Genomic DNA, 15,388 nt, shown 5'->3' with positions numbered 1-15,388 from the left:
CTGTCAGTGGAGCATTCAGACTGTTCATCTCATTGCTTGCCCTTACCACACCCCTCTCAGTCTCCTCAGGAGAAAGCAAGGAAGGCCTCTGATATTTTGGTTGGATGACCTGTGGTGAACTTAGAGTGGGACTACACGGTCAGTTGCACAGAATGAGAAATAGATTTGTTTCAATTACAGAGAACATTCGAATCAGTGCAGTACCAGATTCATTTGAATTCAGCACATTTCCAGAGCTGAGGAAATATAAGTCCTGCTGTACGCTGTCATATCACATTTAGAATATCATGTTTGTAAAAAGAAAGAGATAGCAGTGTTTAACTTGGAGAAGAATAAAAGTAAGGAAAAGACATATCCAGGGCTGTCACCAGGAAGAGGGAATTTTTGAAGTGAAAAAACTTTCTAAAAGTTAGAAATGGTAGGTACTCTGTCATTACAGGTCCTCAAGTGGAGCTTGTGATGAAAGCTTTCCAAGTGTTATATAGGGATTTATTTTTTCAGTTATTAGGTGACCAGGTGGTCATAAAAATCCCATCTAACTCTGAAATTATGTGGTTTTATGGTTCTTACACCTTGGAGTTAAGAAGTACTTCAGCTACATTAAGTAAACTCTTTGTGGGTGTTTGGCCAAAGTATTTCTGAATGATTTTTGCAGTGTTTGTATCTTTTAATAACTATCACAGCAAGAGCTCAATCTTACGGTTTCATTACTAGCTTTGAAATAAGTTTGTTGAAGATATACTTGCTTTTGTCCATGACTAATTAAAAATTCTTTATCTTTTAGTCACACTTGTCTTCTGAGTTCTTTAAGTACGTAGGAGATATTGCCACCAAAATGTTTTTATAGCTTAATCTCAGCTTATCCAAAACTAAAGGTATCATCTTTATTCCCAAACTAATATTGTTTCCCTACATGCTGATACCATGCATGCTTAACCATTTATACCTTTGCTGCTAGTTCTTCTTTTTAAATACATTTGTCCTGGTTTTTCTAATGCTATTTTCAGAGAACGAGAAGGAAGGGAATAAGCATTTCTTTAAGTGCCTATTATATTCCAGGTACTATGCTAAGTGCTTTTTATAAATATCTCATCTAATCCTCACAACTCTGAGAGGTAGGTGCTATTATTATCCCCATTTTACAGATGAAGAAAGAGAGGCAAATAGAGGATAAGTAACTTGCCCTAATTAGTGTTTCTGTCTGAATTTGAACTCAGGTCCTCTTGACTCTGGGTCCAGTGCCCTGTCCACTGCACCACCAGCTGCCAGCTAGTCCTTGTACTTAGAATCATCTACTTGCTTGATAACTGCAGATTGGATTGGATTGGTCTTCATGGGTTTCATTTATCCTTTTCCCTGTTTGCTTACCCCCCAAAATCCATTCTGTATTCTTTTCCTACCTTGTTCTTGCTGTGTTGTCTGCTCGAGTATGTTTAATTCTTTGTCATGTGAAATGTTAATTCATGTCTAATTCATCTAGATTGTCCACAGTCTGCCCTTGCCCTACCTGTGCAGTCTTATCTCTTGACCACACCTTAATTATGGACCTTAGCCTCCTGGTTCTTTACTTCTATCTTCCACCTCCACCCTTAGCTAATCCTTGTTTCCATGACTTTGGTTACTAAGCTTTCTTAGCCTAGAATGCTCTTTCCCTTCCTTTTTACCTATCTAATCTTGTCTGTCATTTGAACTCCTTAGCTTTAGCTTCAGCCCTTCTGTGAAACTTGCCCTTTATTAATTCTAGTGCTCAGTGATCTTTTCTTTCTTTGCATTTTTAATGTACCACAGAATCTAACCTTTAAATATTGTCATATATTACCACTCTGCTTCATATGTTACTGTCTCCCCCAGTTATTACAAATTGCTTGTGCAAGGGTGTGATGTCTTTTATTTATTTATTGTTATTTCAGCACATAGCACAATACTAGGTGCTACAAGTACTTCATAAATGTTTGTGGTTGACTCTGCTCTTACTTAGAAAGGAGAAATTTCTGTGATCTGTACTGCTGAAAAGCAGTATGTTATTCTGAAGATGCCAAATATTGTACATAGTCATCACTTAATAAACTTCTGTTAAATAAATGATGCTATGGTCCTCCCTTGTAAAAGAGGCTGTGTAAGAATTGTGTGAAAGAGCAGTGTTCTAGGAGGCAGAATACCTTTGGCTCTCAGTTATATCTCATGGGCCTGAGTTTGCTCATCTAAACAGTATGAGTTTGTACTTGGCGATGCCCAAGTTCCCAGTTGATTTAAAAGCTTCTGAGTCTGATTCAGAAAATCGGACTTTGCCTAAGCATATCTGGCCTCAAATAATTTATTCTTGTTTTAAAATTTTTGTTTCTCATGAGAAGCACGGTAGCACCTTAACCTTAAGAGGTGAGGAGTGAATAGCCCTTCCCTGTGTTATGTGTAAGCTTATGATAGTAACTCACCTATCTGGGATTGACACATTTGAAACAACTGAGAACCAGGAATTAAGTGGGGGAAAAGGTCTATAAGCAGCCAAACGAAATGTCACAAAGATCATGCATGAAAGAAAACTCACTTCTTATTCATGGAAGTAATAGTAGCTGATATTTATATGCTGCTCTAAAGTTTAAAGTTTACAAAGCATTTTACAAAGCATATTATGATCCTCATAATAGTCCTATGAGGTACCTATCCTAGGTGTTATCTCCATTTTACAAATAAGGAAATGGAGAGTCAGAGGTTCAGTGTTTTATCTGTGATTACACAGCTTTTAAGTATTAGAGGTAAGATTTTAGATCCTTGGAGCCCATTTACTCTTATCCCACAAAGAGGTATAATGAGCTTAATGATCTATTTTCTAAGTACTGCAAATTAGAATCCTTTGGTTTTGGTCTCAAATGTCACCAAATAGCTTCATGACTTTAGACAGATCACTAAACTTCTCTGAATCTCAGTTTTCTCATTTGTAAAATAAAGAATTTGGATTTGATCAAAAGACTTAGGCACTTTAAGAGATCTCAAATATTCCTAAACCACTTTGTATGAATCTTTCTTTTGCCTCCAGTCAGTCTATCTTGTATTATACTTATCTTTGTATGTGGAAGTGCTTTTCTATGTATGTGTCACCCTTCATTTTTTATATAGTAAATAATTAATAGTTTTTTGTTGAACTTTTTGAATAGTTGAATTCTCATTTAGTCAATTTCCTCTTCTTATACTGGTGAGAAAACAGGTTCAGAGAAGCACATCCTTTTTTTAAAAAAATTATTTATTTTGAATTATCAACAATCACTTCCATGAGCTTTTGAGTTTTAAGCTTTTCACCCCTTGCTCCCCATTTCCCTCCCCAAAACAGCACGCACTCTGATATAGGCTCTACGTAAACATTCCTATTAAATATATTTTCACATTAGTGATGTTGTAGGTAAGAATTAGAACCAATAGGAGGAACCACCAGAAAGAGGAAACAAAACTCAACAGAAGAAAAAAAATAGCAAATAATATGCTTTGATCTGCATTCAAACTCCATAGTTCTTTTCTTTGGATGTGGATAGCCTTTTTCATCATGAGGCCTTTGGGAGATGTCTTAGATCCTTGTATTGCTGAGAAGGGTTAAGTCTGTCAATATTAGTCATTGTACGATGTGGCTGTTACTTTGTACAGCATTCTCCTGGTTCTGCTCATGTCACTCAGCATCAGACTATACAAGTCTTTCCAGGTTTTTCTGAAGTCAGCCTGTTAGTCATTTCTTATAGCACAATAGTATTCCATTATAGCCATTGCCCAATTGATGAGCATCCTCTCAATTTCCAATTCTTTGCCACCACAAAAAGAGCAAAGCACATCCCTTTTTTAAATTTTTTTTTTTTTGGTGAGGCAGAGTTAAGTGACTTGCCCAGGGTCACACAGGAAGTGTCTAGTGTCTGAGGCTGGATTTGAACTCAGGTCCTCCTGACTCCAGGGGCAGAGCTCTATCCACTGTTCCACTTAGCTGCCCCTGTTTATGTCTTTTTTTGATGACCACTAAGAAAAGGTTAAATTATGTTTAATAAACTTTGGTTAAGGAATAAACTTTAGGTTATGTGGAAAACCTGGCTTGCCTGCAACGATTCAGTCCCTATAGGTTCTGGAGAGTTGGCGTTTTTGTTAAAAACTCATACCAGTGAAGTATAAATTAACCCTGCAATTCAGTGCATTTGTGTATACTGTTCTATATATTTTGCATTATGAATTGTTAATTTTCAGTATTTTATATATGGTTGTTCCTTGAGTGAATATAAGAATGAGACCAGAGGAATTTAGAAATGATATACAGCACCACTCTCTGATTCAAAGGAATTAGAATTGAGGTCAGCCTTAATTAGTAGGAAACCAGATTTTGTAGTATTTTTTGGAAAGTGTTTTATTCATGAAGACATTATACAGTAACACAAATTCATGGTGAACAAGTAAAGCACTGGCCCCACTTGCCTCAAGATATAGATGACAGGACTGCTTTCAGTAGAGTATTAATTGCTTGTATATGCTTTCTTAAGATTTGACTGTAAGTTACAAAAGAGTTGGTCAACATTGGTTGAAGGTTGCTATAAAATCAAAGTCAAACAAAATGTCTGGAGTCAGGAAGACTTGAGCTCAAATTGGGCCTCAAACCCATGCTAGCTGTGTGACCCTGGGCTAGTCCCTAAACCTCTGCCTGCCTCATTTTCGGCAGTTGTAAAAAGGGGATAATAAAAGCACTTAACCTCCCAGGGTTGTTGTTAGGGTCAAATGAGATGATATTCACAAACCACTTAGCACAGTGGTTGGCTGAAGTAGGCCCCTTTTAAATGCTTATTCCTTTCCCCATTCCCACCCCACAGTGTGTACTAAGTCAGGTTGTAAAGGGCTTTAAATGCCAAACCAGGGGGTTTTGTGTTGAAGAAAACGAAAGCTAATGCAATTTATTGCAACTTTTTTTCATGTATTTTCTCAGTTGATATTATACTGATAATACAGTTGTCATCAGGTAGGGACTCTGAAATTTAAAAATGTGTCCTGCTGTGTGTGTGTGTGTGTGTGTGTATGTGTGTGTGTGTGTGTGTGTGTGTGTGTGTGTGTGTGTGTGTGTGTGTGTGAGAGAGAGAGAGAGAGAGAGAGAGAGAGAGAGAGAGAGAGCGCATAGAGGGAAGTTTCCCTGTAGAGGGAAATCTGTTTCTGGGGGAGGAAGAACGTGTAGTAAAATTCCAAGGGAGGGAAGGAAGGCTTGGGGGGAGGAGGTGGTAGAAGTGGGGGTTGAGGTGACCTACAGAGGACAATGGAGCCATTCTGCCTAATTTTAAAGTGGAAATGATGTTGATCAAAGATAATAGGGATCGGTGATCCTAGCATGTATCTGCTCTTTTAGAAATACCTGCATAGGAAATCTTAATTGGAGTCAAACTAGTTTTTAAAAGTGTTTTAATTTTATGTGTTAGCACCTATGTACTTGGTTAATGAAAATGCTAACATGGTGAAAGTTAAAACATATCGCTTATTTTGGCATTTTGAAAATGAAAATCAAATGTGATTTTTCCCCCCCATTCATTTAATTAATTAAAGAATCCTAAACTCATACATATACTATCTTTTCCCCTTGGCCTTGACAGTTGTAGTAAGGAGGAAAGGAAGAGGAAGTATAATGCTTTCTCTTCCTTTCTTTCATTTACTCAGTGAAAAGTGCTGACTTGGTGGAATTGGGTTTATACAATGAAACTAAAATTTACTAGTGATTTTAATAGCTTCCAACAATCCCCCTTTTTCTGAGCAGTGTGAATACAGCTAGATGTATATGTAACTAGGGATATCAGTTTAAATGTATTAAAGTGATTGAAAAAGGGCAGTATTGGTTTAGATTAGGTATGCTCATCTTATAATATAGCCTTGCTTTTAAAAAAGAATCATTTGTTTTTACTAAACATGTTTATGAATTACTTAAAAATTAAATTTAAAATGTTCATTTTCAAAATGGAATAATAATACTGAATTATAAAAATATAGAATGTATTATTAAAGAGATTATTAGTGGGCATCTAGTAAGTAGAGATCACAAGGAGCCAATATGACTCCATCAAAACCAGGTCATGCCTTACTGAATAACCTTATTCCTTTCTTGATAGAGTTATTAGATTTGTAAGTTAAAAGGAATGCCCTAGATAAAGTTTATCTAGATGTTGTAAAAACATTTGAAAAAGTCTCTTATACTATTATTTTCGTGGAAATTCTGGAGAATGAGATGTGGGCTAGTTAATAGTGCAGTTAAATGAATTGTGAACTGTATGAATGACAACCACTTCTAAAGGAGTCATTAATGTTTCAGTTTCTGCTTGGAGGCATGTTTCCACAGAAGGGCCTCAGGGCTCTACATGTGCTTGGCCCTTTACTAAAGGCCTAGGCATGGCATGCTTAACAAATTTACAGATGACATGAAGCTGGGAGGGCTCATTAACGTGTAGGATGATAATCAGAATTCAAAAAGATCTCAACATTGGGGCAATACAATTAAGATCAAATATGGTGATAAATATTAACATTTTACACTTGGCTTCAAAACATGTATCATGAGTGGAGAAAGCATGGCTAGACAGTCATTCATCTGAAGATGATTTGGGGATGTAAGTGAAGAGGAAGCTGCTTCAGAGTCAATAGAGTGATAGAATAACCAAGAAAGCCATTGCAACCTTGGGCTTTTGTTTAAGACAGGCCCAGCTTCTGGACTGCGCCGACTATATCTGGAGTATTGTATTCCGCTTCAGGCACTGAAAGCCATTTGATACACTCATGAGTGTCAGAAAGAGGACGACCAAAGGGAATGAGGGCTTCCAGATCAGTCTTATAAGAGTCATCAGAAAGAATTGGTCATGTTTAGTGTGAGGAAGGGGAAGACTTGGTGCGATAGGTTTTGGAGTGGAAGGAGTGGTGGGGACAGGGAGAGGAGCAACAGTACTTAAATTGTCTGAAGGGCTATCTCTTGGAAGAAGAGAGATTCCACTTGTTCTTGGTCCTAGAAGGCAATGGATAGAAGTTGCAAAGAGGTCAATTTATGCTTACTGTTAGGGAATATTTTGGTTAACACACTTAAAACAGCCTAAAAGACCATTGCTACGATGGGTGCCTTCTTGGTGGAGATTTTGGAGCAAAGTCTGGATGTCTGCTTGAGGGGAAGGGTCTCCTGTTTAGGGATAGTCTGGACTGGGTAGCCCCTGGGGTCCCTGGAAGTTGTATGGTTTTGTATGAATCTGACTCATTTAACATTGAAATCACTGAATTGTACCAAAGGTTAAAACTTTAAATGCTGTAGTTGTAAAACAGCATTTTAAAACAGCAAAAATTCTAAAATGTCTTGTCTTTAGCTTGGTGAGGTTAGAAGACAGTTAGTTATGAGGAAAGCTGTAAGCCAAGATGATATTCCTGCTTAAATGTTAAAATATCACGTAGTCAGTCTTATCATTTTGAAATTTGTGTTTTCAAAACTGCTTTCAAAAATGGTGGCGTTCTGGGGTAGAGAGCGCTTGGACTTGTGCTTAAGAGATTTTGTTCTACTACTTAAGGAGTAGCTACATGAATGGCATCAAATCTTGGTCCGGATAATTGCCTGCCCAAGATTCCATGTAGACAAAATTGTGGACATTGAAATCCTCTTGATTTTTAAAACCTAAGAAACATTTATGCTTTAAAATGAAGATTTGGGAATTTAAATTTCCTGAAACATTGCTATAAATCTGTTTTAGGGGGTCATTAGTGACCTAGCAAAGATGACTTCTACAGATGTTGGCCTAGTCCTGTAGTATCTCTTTTTATCTCAAATTGTACATCCCCATTGAGCATTTCAAATTTGACATCCTGTAGGCATCTCAAACTCAGCATGTCTGAAAGAGAACTCATCTTTTGTGCCTTGGATGTACCCTTGTTCCAAACTTTGCTATTCCTGTTGAGGATTCTACTAGTATTCCAGTGCACCTAAGTTTTCAACCTTAAAGCCACCTATAACTCCTCACTGTCTCTTACCCTGTGATATATCCAGTCAGTTACCAAATCTTGATATTTCTTTTGTTGTTCAATTGTGTCTGATTCTTCATGACTCCATTGGGAACTTTTTTGCCAAAAATGCTGGAGTAGTTTGCCATTTCCTTCTACAGCCCATTTTATAGATGAGGAGCCTGAGTCAAACAGGGTTAAGTGAATTGCCCAAGATCACACAGCTAGCAAGTGTCTCAGGCAAAATTTGAATTCAGGTCTTCTTGACTCCAGCGAGGTGGCTCAGTGGTTAGACTTCTAGAGCACTGGACTTGGAGTCAGGAGGACTTGAGTTCAAATATGGCCTAAGATACTTGCTAGGTATGTGATTCTGGGCAAGTCACTTAGCCTTTTTGTCTCAGTTTCCTCATCTAGAAAATGGACTGGAGAAGGAAATGGCAAACCCACTCCAGTATCTTTGCCAAGAAAATCCCAAATAAGGGTCATGGAGGCTTGAATACAACTGAAATGACTCAGCACCACTTTCTGGCTCCAGGCCCAACTCTGTTCTCTGAGCCACCTAGCTACCTCCTTGACATTTCTTTTTTTCTTTTCTTTTTTATTTTTTGACATTTTTACTGCCACAAAATTTCTTCTATCCATCCATTTCTCTCTAATTACACAGCCATCATCCTAGTTCAAGCCCTAATTGCCTCTTCTCTAGACAATTGCAGTATCCTCTAATTCATCTCCCTACCTTCAAATCTCTTCCCTCTCCAATCCATCATCCACACAACTATCAAAGTTATATTCCTAAATTACAAGTCTGTTTGCCTATAGGATAAAATATAAATACCCCTCATAGGCATTTAAAGCCTCTTAAAACCTAGCCCCAGCTTACCTCTCCAGTTTTATTACGCATTGCTCCTCTTTATTTTTTGCTACAGTCCAGCCAAACTGGGCCTCTTGATGTTCTTCTCACAAGACAACCCATCTCCCATTTTTGTGCCTTTATTTTATGTGGACTGTCCCCTATCCTTGGGATGTACTTCCTCTTTACTTTCACCTCTTAAAATCCCTAGTTTCTTTCCAGATTCAGCCCAAGCACTATCCTCCATGTAAGGTTTTTCCTGATTCTTTCTTTTCCTTCTTGTTCCTGGGGTCTTCTCCTCTCTTCCCTTATTATCTTCTATTCACAGTTGCTATACTTAAGTAGTATATACATGTTGTCTCTTTCAATAGAATGTAAGCTCCGTAAGATCAGCAAATGTTTCTTTTTTTATAATATCTTTATCACTAGCACAGTCCCTGGGATGTTGTAAATGCTTAGTATATATGCTTGTTGATTGATTAACAAAGATTTGTGGCATGACCTTTACTCTTTGTTTGACTCTATTTCCATTGGTCTGCAAACATACTTGTGGGAATTCTGGTTAATGCATAACAAGAAGTCAGAAAAACCATGAAATGACAACTTGTTGGGATGAGTAAATCTTTAAAATTTCAAAACAACTTTTAGAATGTGTGGATATTTATTATTTGAAAGTATTTTTTAGAACTTTCAGGGTTTTCAGTTATTTGAATGTGTAGTCTATGGGAATATACTAGTAGAGATTTAGCATTGTGTTAACTGACTTGATTCCACTTTTCTTCTGTATCCTGAATGCAAGCATCACTTTTGCTATCTTTCTCATTTTGATCTTTTTCTTGCCCTTGACCTGAGCCTTGGACTGTCAGTGTCTTTGGAGACTGTTTCACGTGCTAGACACCATGTGCCCTGAGCAGCTATGTTAGTCAGTAGAGGCCTTGTCTTTATCTAACACGTTTTGCCTGTATTTGTAATTTTGTAGAGACTATGCTGCAACAAAGAAAAGGACTCACGAATACAGCACAGGTTCTTTCCAAATTACAGAATTGATGGTATTTGAGGGGACTCAATGTCACCTGTGGCATTTCCAGTGCATAGATAACCCAGAATGGGAGTGACCAAAGTGGCATATTGATTTTGACTGCTTTTTGAAGTAGCAAAGAACCTGTGGAGTCAGGGATCTAACTAGTATACCCTGAACCATATTTCCTCTACATTGCTCCCCACTGCCACTGCCATCTGACTCAGCCAGATGGTGATAAGCAAAAGTTTGATTCCATCCAATAATCACTGACAATAATGAAGTACCAGCCTTTTGATCTTTCCTAGGGAAATGTCTTGCTGGCATTATCTCCATATCGTGAGTATTTGGGGAAAGATAGCAACAAAATAACAAGAGACCTCTTTTCTTAAAGTAAGGGATTTTGAAAGGTGTAGATGTTATCAGGAAGGGAGGGACTGGCTCCTTATCACTCTACTTCCAGCTTATCCCTCTCCAGGAATTGATAAATTAACAGAAAAAACTTGAATCTTATAACATTGTAGGACAAATCTGTCCTGAAATGACCAATTTTGTAAGGTCAAAAATCTTTTACTTTTGGTTTAGCGAAGATTATCTATATGGACAGTAAACATATGTATTGCTTCTTGAAATGTGAAAAAATTAAAATCAGATAAATTTAGAAGATGGTTATCTACATGTACAGAAGAATTCTTGGCCTTTAAAAATCTTTACCACACATTTCCTTTAAGTAAATAAGTTACCTTAGTGTATTTAATGCATGATTGGATTTAAAAATAAAATTTACACAGATAGTTCAGGAACATATAATTGTATGAAGTGAGGACATTGGTTTGGTGGCAGTTGTAGTAATTCGGACTTCCCAGCAGAGGTCCTCAAAGTGAGGCTTGCAAAGCATTTTCCCCCTGGCATTTAGTTTTCTATTTTGCTGTGTGTTATAAGAATTTTAATGTTACATTAACATATAATTTGAGCTATAAAACTGTAATTTTCTTTTTTTCTTTTTAGCTCCATTTACCTCTTAATTCACCTTTGCCTGGAAGTGAATTGACCAAGGAACCTTTCCGCTGGGATCAGAGACTCTTTGCGTTAGTGTTGCGGTTGCCTGGCACCATGGCTGTTGAATCAGAGCAGTTGACAGGTGTGCCTCTAGATGATTCTGCAATCACACCAATGTGTGAGGTGACAGGAGGTAAGGTTTTTGATTTTAAAATAAAAACAAAACCCTTAGTTGGTGCTATTCTAAGAGCATTTTAAAATTCCTCCAGTCACTGAGGGCCTTTGGCTTTCATGGACACTTTGAATAGCAATATTTCATGCTCCTTAACTAGAAAATGGAAGTGTTCAAAGCTGCTTAGATGTTGTTCATAAGTGTTGAATAACTAGTATGAGATTTACAATGTAGAGTTATTAGACTGGTATGGTAGAAAGAACCTGACTCTGGGGTCAGAGTTCAAATCCCATCTCTGATACCATCCAGGGGACCATGGCAAGTCACTTCACTTCTCTGGGCTTCACTTCTCATCTATAAAATGAAAGGGTTGAATTAGATGCCTCTGAGTATGCCTCTAGAGCTAGATCTATGAGCCCTAAAATGAAGATCTGGATAAAGGGGAAGAGTCCTTCCCGTATTAGTTGCAAGCATTGAAGTTAGATTTAGTGTATGAAAGAGCTTCCTGCAAGGGTTGTTTATTGGACCAAACCATTGAGGAAGATTGCAGAATACTTGTAATTGAAAATATTTTAAGAATAGGCTATCCAAGGACATAAGTGTACAGTTCATCTTAGAGACAAAGGAGCAAGGAAGAAGTTTCTTTTAATTCAACCTTGTGTTCCACTTAAAAATCAGACTACTTAATTACTATGCTAAGCGGATATTAATAAATAACTCAAAAGGTCACAGTGGTCAAGAGATGTTTGCAAACCGTGTCACGAACCAATTCGTCTGAGACGTTCAGATGTAAAGTCAGATATACTGTTGTCACCTACCTTGTCACCTTGACCATGGGCATCTTAAATTGTATGTGTGCTTGTGTGTGTATATGGTTCAATGAATGAAAAAATATTTATTAAGCATTTACTAAGTGCAAAGCACTGGCAGTACAAATAGAAAAAGTAAGAATCCTTGATTTCAAGAAACTTCCCTTTGTCATGGGAGAAGAAGATAACAAACATAGGCAGCTTCTTCTGTAGGTCAGATGACAAAGCCCAGCAGCCCTTAGCGTACAGTATTGTATCATCTGTCATTTCCATTAATAAAAATGTTTCAGTTTCTGTTGGTGAACCATTTGATGATTCCGAGGACTTTAGTGACAAGTTTCATTTCTTGTTCTTTAAGTGCTTGGCTGAAGAGAAGGCGTGGATTAGAGCACCTGAAGTAGTTGTCAGTTCTAACTTCTGCACAGGTTGCTTCCCTAGCCTTAGGCTGGAAACAGTGTTTTGAGGGAGAAAGGCTTGGGGGTGGTGGTGGAGCTGATTAGATTTACCTTGCAATAGCTATCTATTACCTTTCTTCTCAGTGGCAGTTGGTTGATATTGTTGTTGATGCTAACAGTGTTGGTGGGCCCTTCCACTGGGCTTGCTCAAATGGTGGTCAGGGAGTGGTGGTGTGGTGGTTTGATCTGCCTGTCACATGCCTCATCCTGTTTTTCCCATAGAGCTTATACATTCATGTTCAAGGATTTTGTACTATGCTGAGCCATTTGCAGGTCTGACACAGTTTTTGAAACCTCATGCCATAGAATTTAGAGCTTGAAGAAACCTTACGGACTGTATAGTCCAACATCTTTTTTCAGATAATTAGATAATTGCTCATTGTGTTTATAATATTCCCTAAGATGTACACAACTTTTCAGGGTGTTTTTTTAATTTGTTAGATTGAAAAACCCAGATTGCACATATGCTATGTATACAGGTTGAAAATTTCTGCATTTTTCTCTTAAGTTTTTTCTTTTTTTGCAGAATAAGTGTAAAGTTGTAGGAATATTACGAGTGACTTAGGGCAGCTAGGTTCAAATAAATTCAGGATTGTACAACAAAGTGGCATAATCATAGAATGACCAGAAGGAAACTTGAGGTTCATCTAATAATAAATCTCTCTTCCACCCAAGCAGCTAGCTGGTGTAGTGGACAGAGCATTGGTCCTGGAGTCAGGAAGACATGTGGCCTGAAACACTTGCTGGGCTGTGTGGCCCTGGGGAAATGACCTAATATCTCTGCCTCTGTTTCCTCAGCTGTAAAATGGGGATGATAATAATAGAACCTATCTTACAAGGTTGTAGTAAGGATAAAATAAGATAATATTTATGAAACATAGTGTCTGGCACGCAGTCTTTTAATAAATGCTTATTGCCACTACCACTCTCTTCCCCTTTACGCAGTTCTATATCAGAACAATTTTTACTATTTCTTGCAAACCTCCCCCCCCCCTTTTTTTTGGTTAACCTCTAAAACAGATGAGTCTGCAACCTTCCCTTGTCTTATATTTTAGCCTCTCAGGAACTGTAGGATGTTAGAAAATTATTTCTAAAATCTAACAGATCCTTGTAGTTATACTAACAGTAATGCAAATAGAGGAAAGCTGTTCTTTGTCACCTTTTTACATATGGGAAGGTTTTAAAAGGCTTAACTCTAACTTTTTCTAGGTTAGATAAATTCATCTTTTAACCTTTCATTGTTAGCTCATTTCAAAAATTAGAATTTTTCTTCTTTTGCTTTCCTAGATTTAATTACAATGCTACTCTAGAATTTTTTGTTTGTTTGTTTTATTTTGTTCTTTGCTTTTTGGTGAGGCAGTTGGGGTTAAGTGACTTGCCCAGCATCACACAGCTAGTAAGTGTCAAGTGTCTGACTTCAGATTGGAACTCAGGTCCTCCTGACTCCCAGGCTGGAGCTCTATCCACTGTGCCACCTAGCTGCCCTCTACTCTAGAATTTATGCGCTTAAAACAGGGCCTTGTTCTGGGCTATTCATTTGTATTCATGTGTCTGCTCTGGTCTATGAGAACTATCATTGGCCAAACCAAATGAAGTCTTAACTTTCAGGATTTAGGATTTTGTGTGTTCTTGTCAAAATTGCTTCATATCTTTAAGAGCTTTTAGTTGATTTTGATTAAATCTAGTATACTTTTGGAGAGTGTCAAGACAAGTTTTATTTTAAATGTGGTTTAATCTGCTTTCATAAGACAGATGGTGATTCATAAAAATTTTCAAGTGGTTATAACTCATTTTTAATGTAGTGCAATGCATTTTGGCACATTTATAAAAGTAGAATGTTGCTTACCCATCTCTTGTGACTGGCATTACTTTGAGACTGCAGAGAAGTAAGGTCTGTGGTATGTAGAACCAATAATTAACTAATATGTATAGAATTATGATGAAACAAGTCACAATGGAAAAATAAAGAGGCCTTGTGAGGATTCATCAACATCTGTTGATGCCACTATATAGAACAAGGCTTAACCATTATTAAATGTTATACATATCCCCAGTCCTCTGTATCACACATGTACCTCATACATTTTGGGTAACAACACCATCATTTGAGTATAGCAGCTCTACTTCCAAACCAGTTTGGTTTTGTAAAGTTAGTTTTATTAACTTGAACTTGCTCATCATGACATTGAATGAACAAAGGACAGCACAGATATAGTTTCTAATCTACACTAATGCCAGGCCTCATTATACTTTGTCCTCTAACCAAAGCTGTTTTTGAGTTTGTGTTTCATTATTGACTGGTATGTTTGTATTTTTCAAAATAACATTTTGCTAAAGGTCATATATGCTAAATACATATGTTATAACTACTTTGAGAACTTTAATATCATGTCTTTCAACTAATATTGATTGCATTTGTGAAAAGGACAACAGCCTCTATTGACTTTATAACAACTAAAATGATGAGGTTTGGATTAATGATTATTAGGCAGATTTTCAGATTCCTAGGCTTTTCAAGCTATGTTCTAATAATTATACTCTGCAAATATCTACTTAAGAAATGTATGTTAGAATCTTTCTTTTGGTTATTTTATTGTTAATATTGAGCTAGGTATTGTTAATATTGATCTAAACTCCAAAAAAATGACCATTTTCATCTACACAGCACAACACAAAAAGAATGTCTGTGATACTGTGAATCTCTTATTTCATACCACTTGCTTTAAAAAATAATTTACTAAATTCTATCCATTATTTTCAAAACTGTTCTGCTTACCTGTGCACTTCCTTCTTTCTTTCTTATTTTTTTTTTTGGTGAGGCAGTTGGGGTTAAGTGACTTCCCCAGGGTCACACAGCTAGAAAGTGTCAAGTGTCTAAGGTCGGATTTGAACTTAGGTATTCCTGACTCCAAGGCAGGAGCTCAATCCACTGCACCACCTAGCTGCCCCTCTTCTGTGTACTTCTAAAAAAATATTTCAGTGGCTCTCTTTTTAAATTTCTTTCTTTCTCTTTTTTTTCCGCAATTACAATTCTTCCCCTTTTCTCTTAAAGCAGAGGGAGAAAAATAAACCTTGTTACACGTAAGCACAGTCAAAAGCAAATCACATAATGGCTAAGTGAAA

At 37.2% G+C, this 15,388-nt stretch overlaps 1 protein-coding gene across 1 annotated transcript in view; it reads left to right on the top strand.

Annotated features, from left to right (window-relative positions):
- The window catches only part of INTS6 (integrator complex subunit 6), a 94,534-nt gene that overhangs the window by 46,989 nt on the left and 32,157 nt on the right, over positions 1 to 15,388 (top strand). The window contains 1 exon segment of the mRNA XM_078156971.1: positions 10,839 to 11,022. Within this exon segment, the coding sequence (XP_078013097.1) occupies positions 10,839 to 11,022 (184 nt within the window).

The sequence above is a fragment of the Phascolarctos cinereus genome, unplaced genomic scaffold (assembly GCF_003287225.1).
Source record: "Phascolarctos cinereus isolate Bilbo 61053 unplaced genomic scaffold, phaCin_HiC Scaffold_726;HRSCAF=1367, whole genome shotgun sequence".
NCBI lineage: Eukaryota > Metazoa > Chordata > Mammalia > Diprotodontia > Phascolarctidae > Phascolarctos > Phascolarctos cinereus.
Note: the sequence above shows the minus strand (reverse complement) of the source record. Positions and strands in the feature narration are given on the sequence as shown.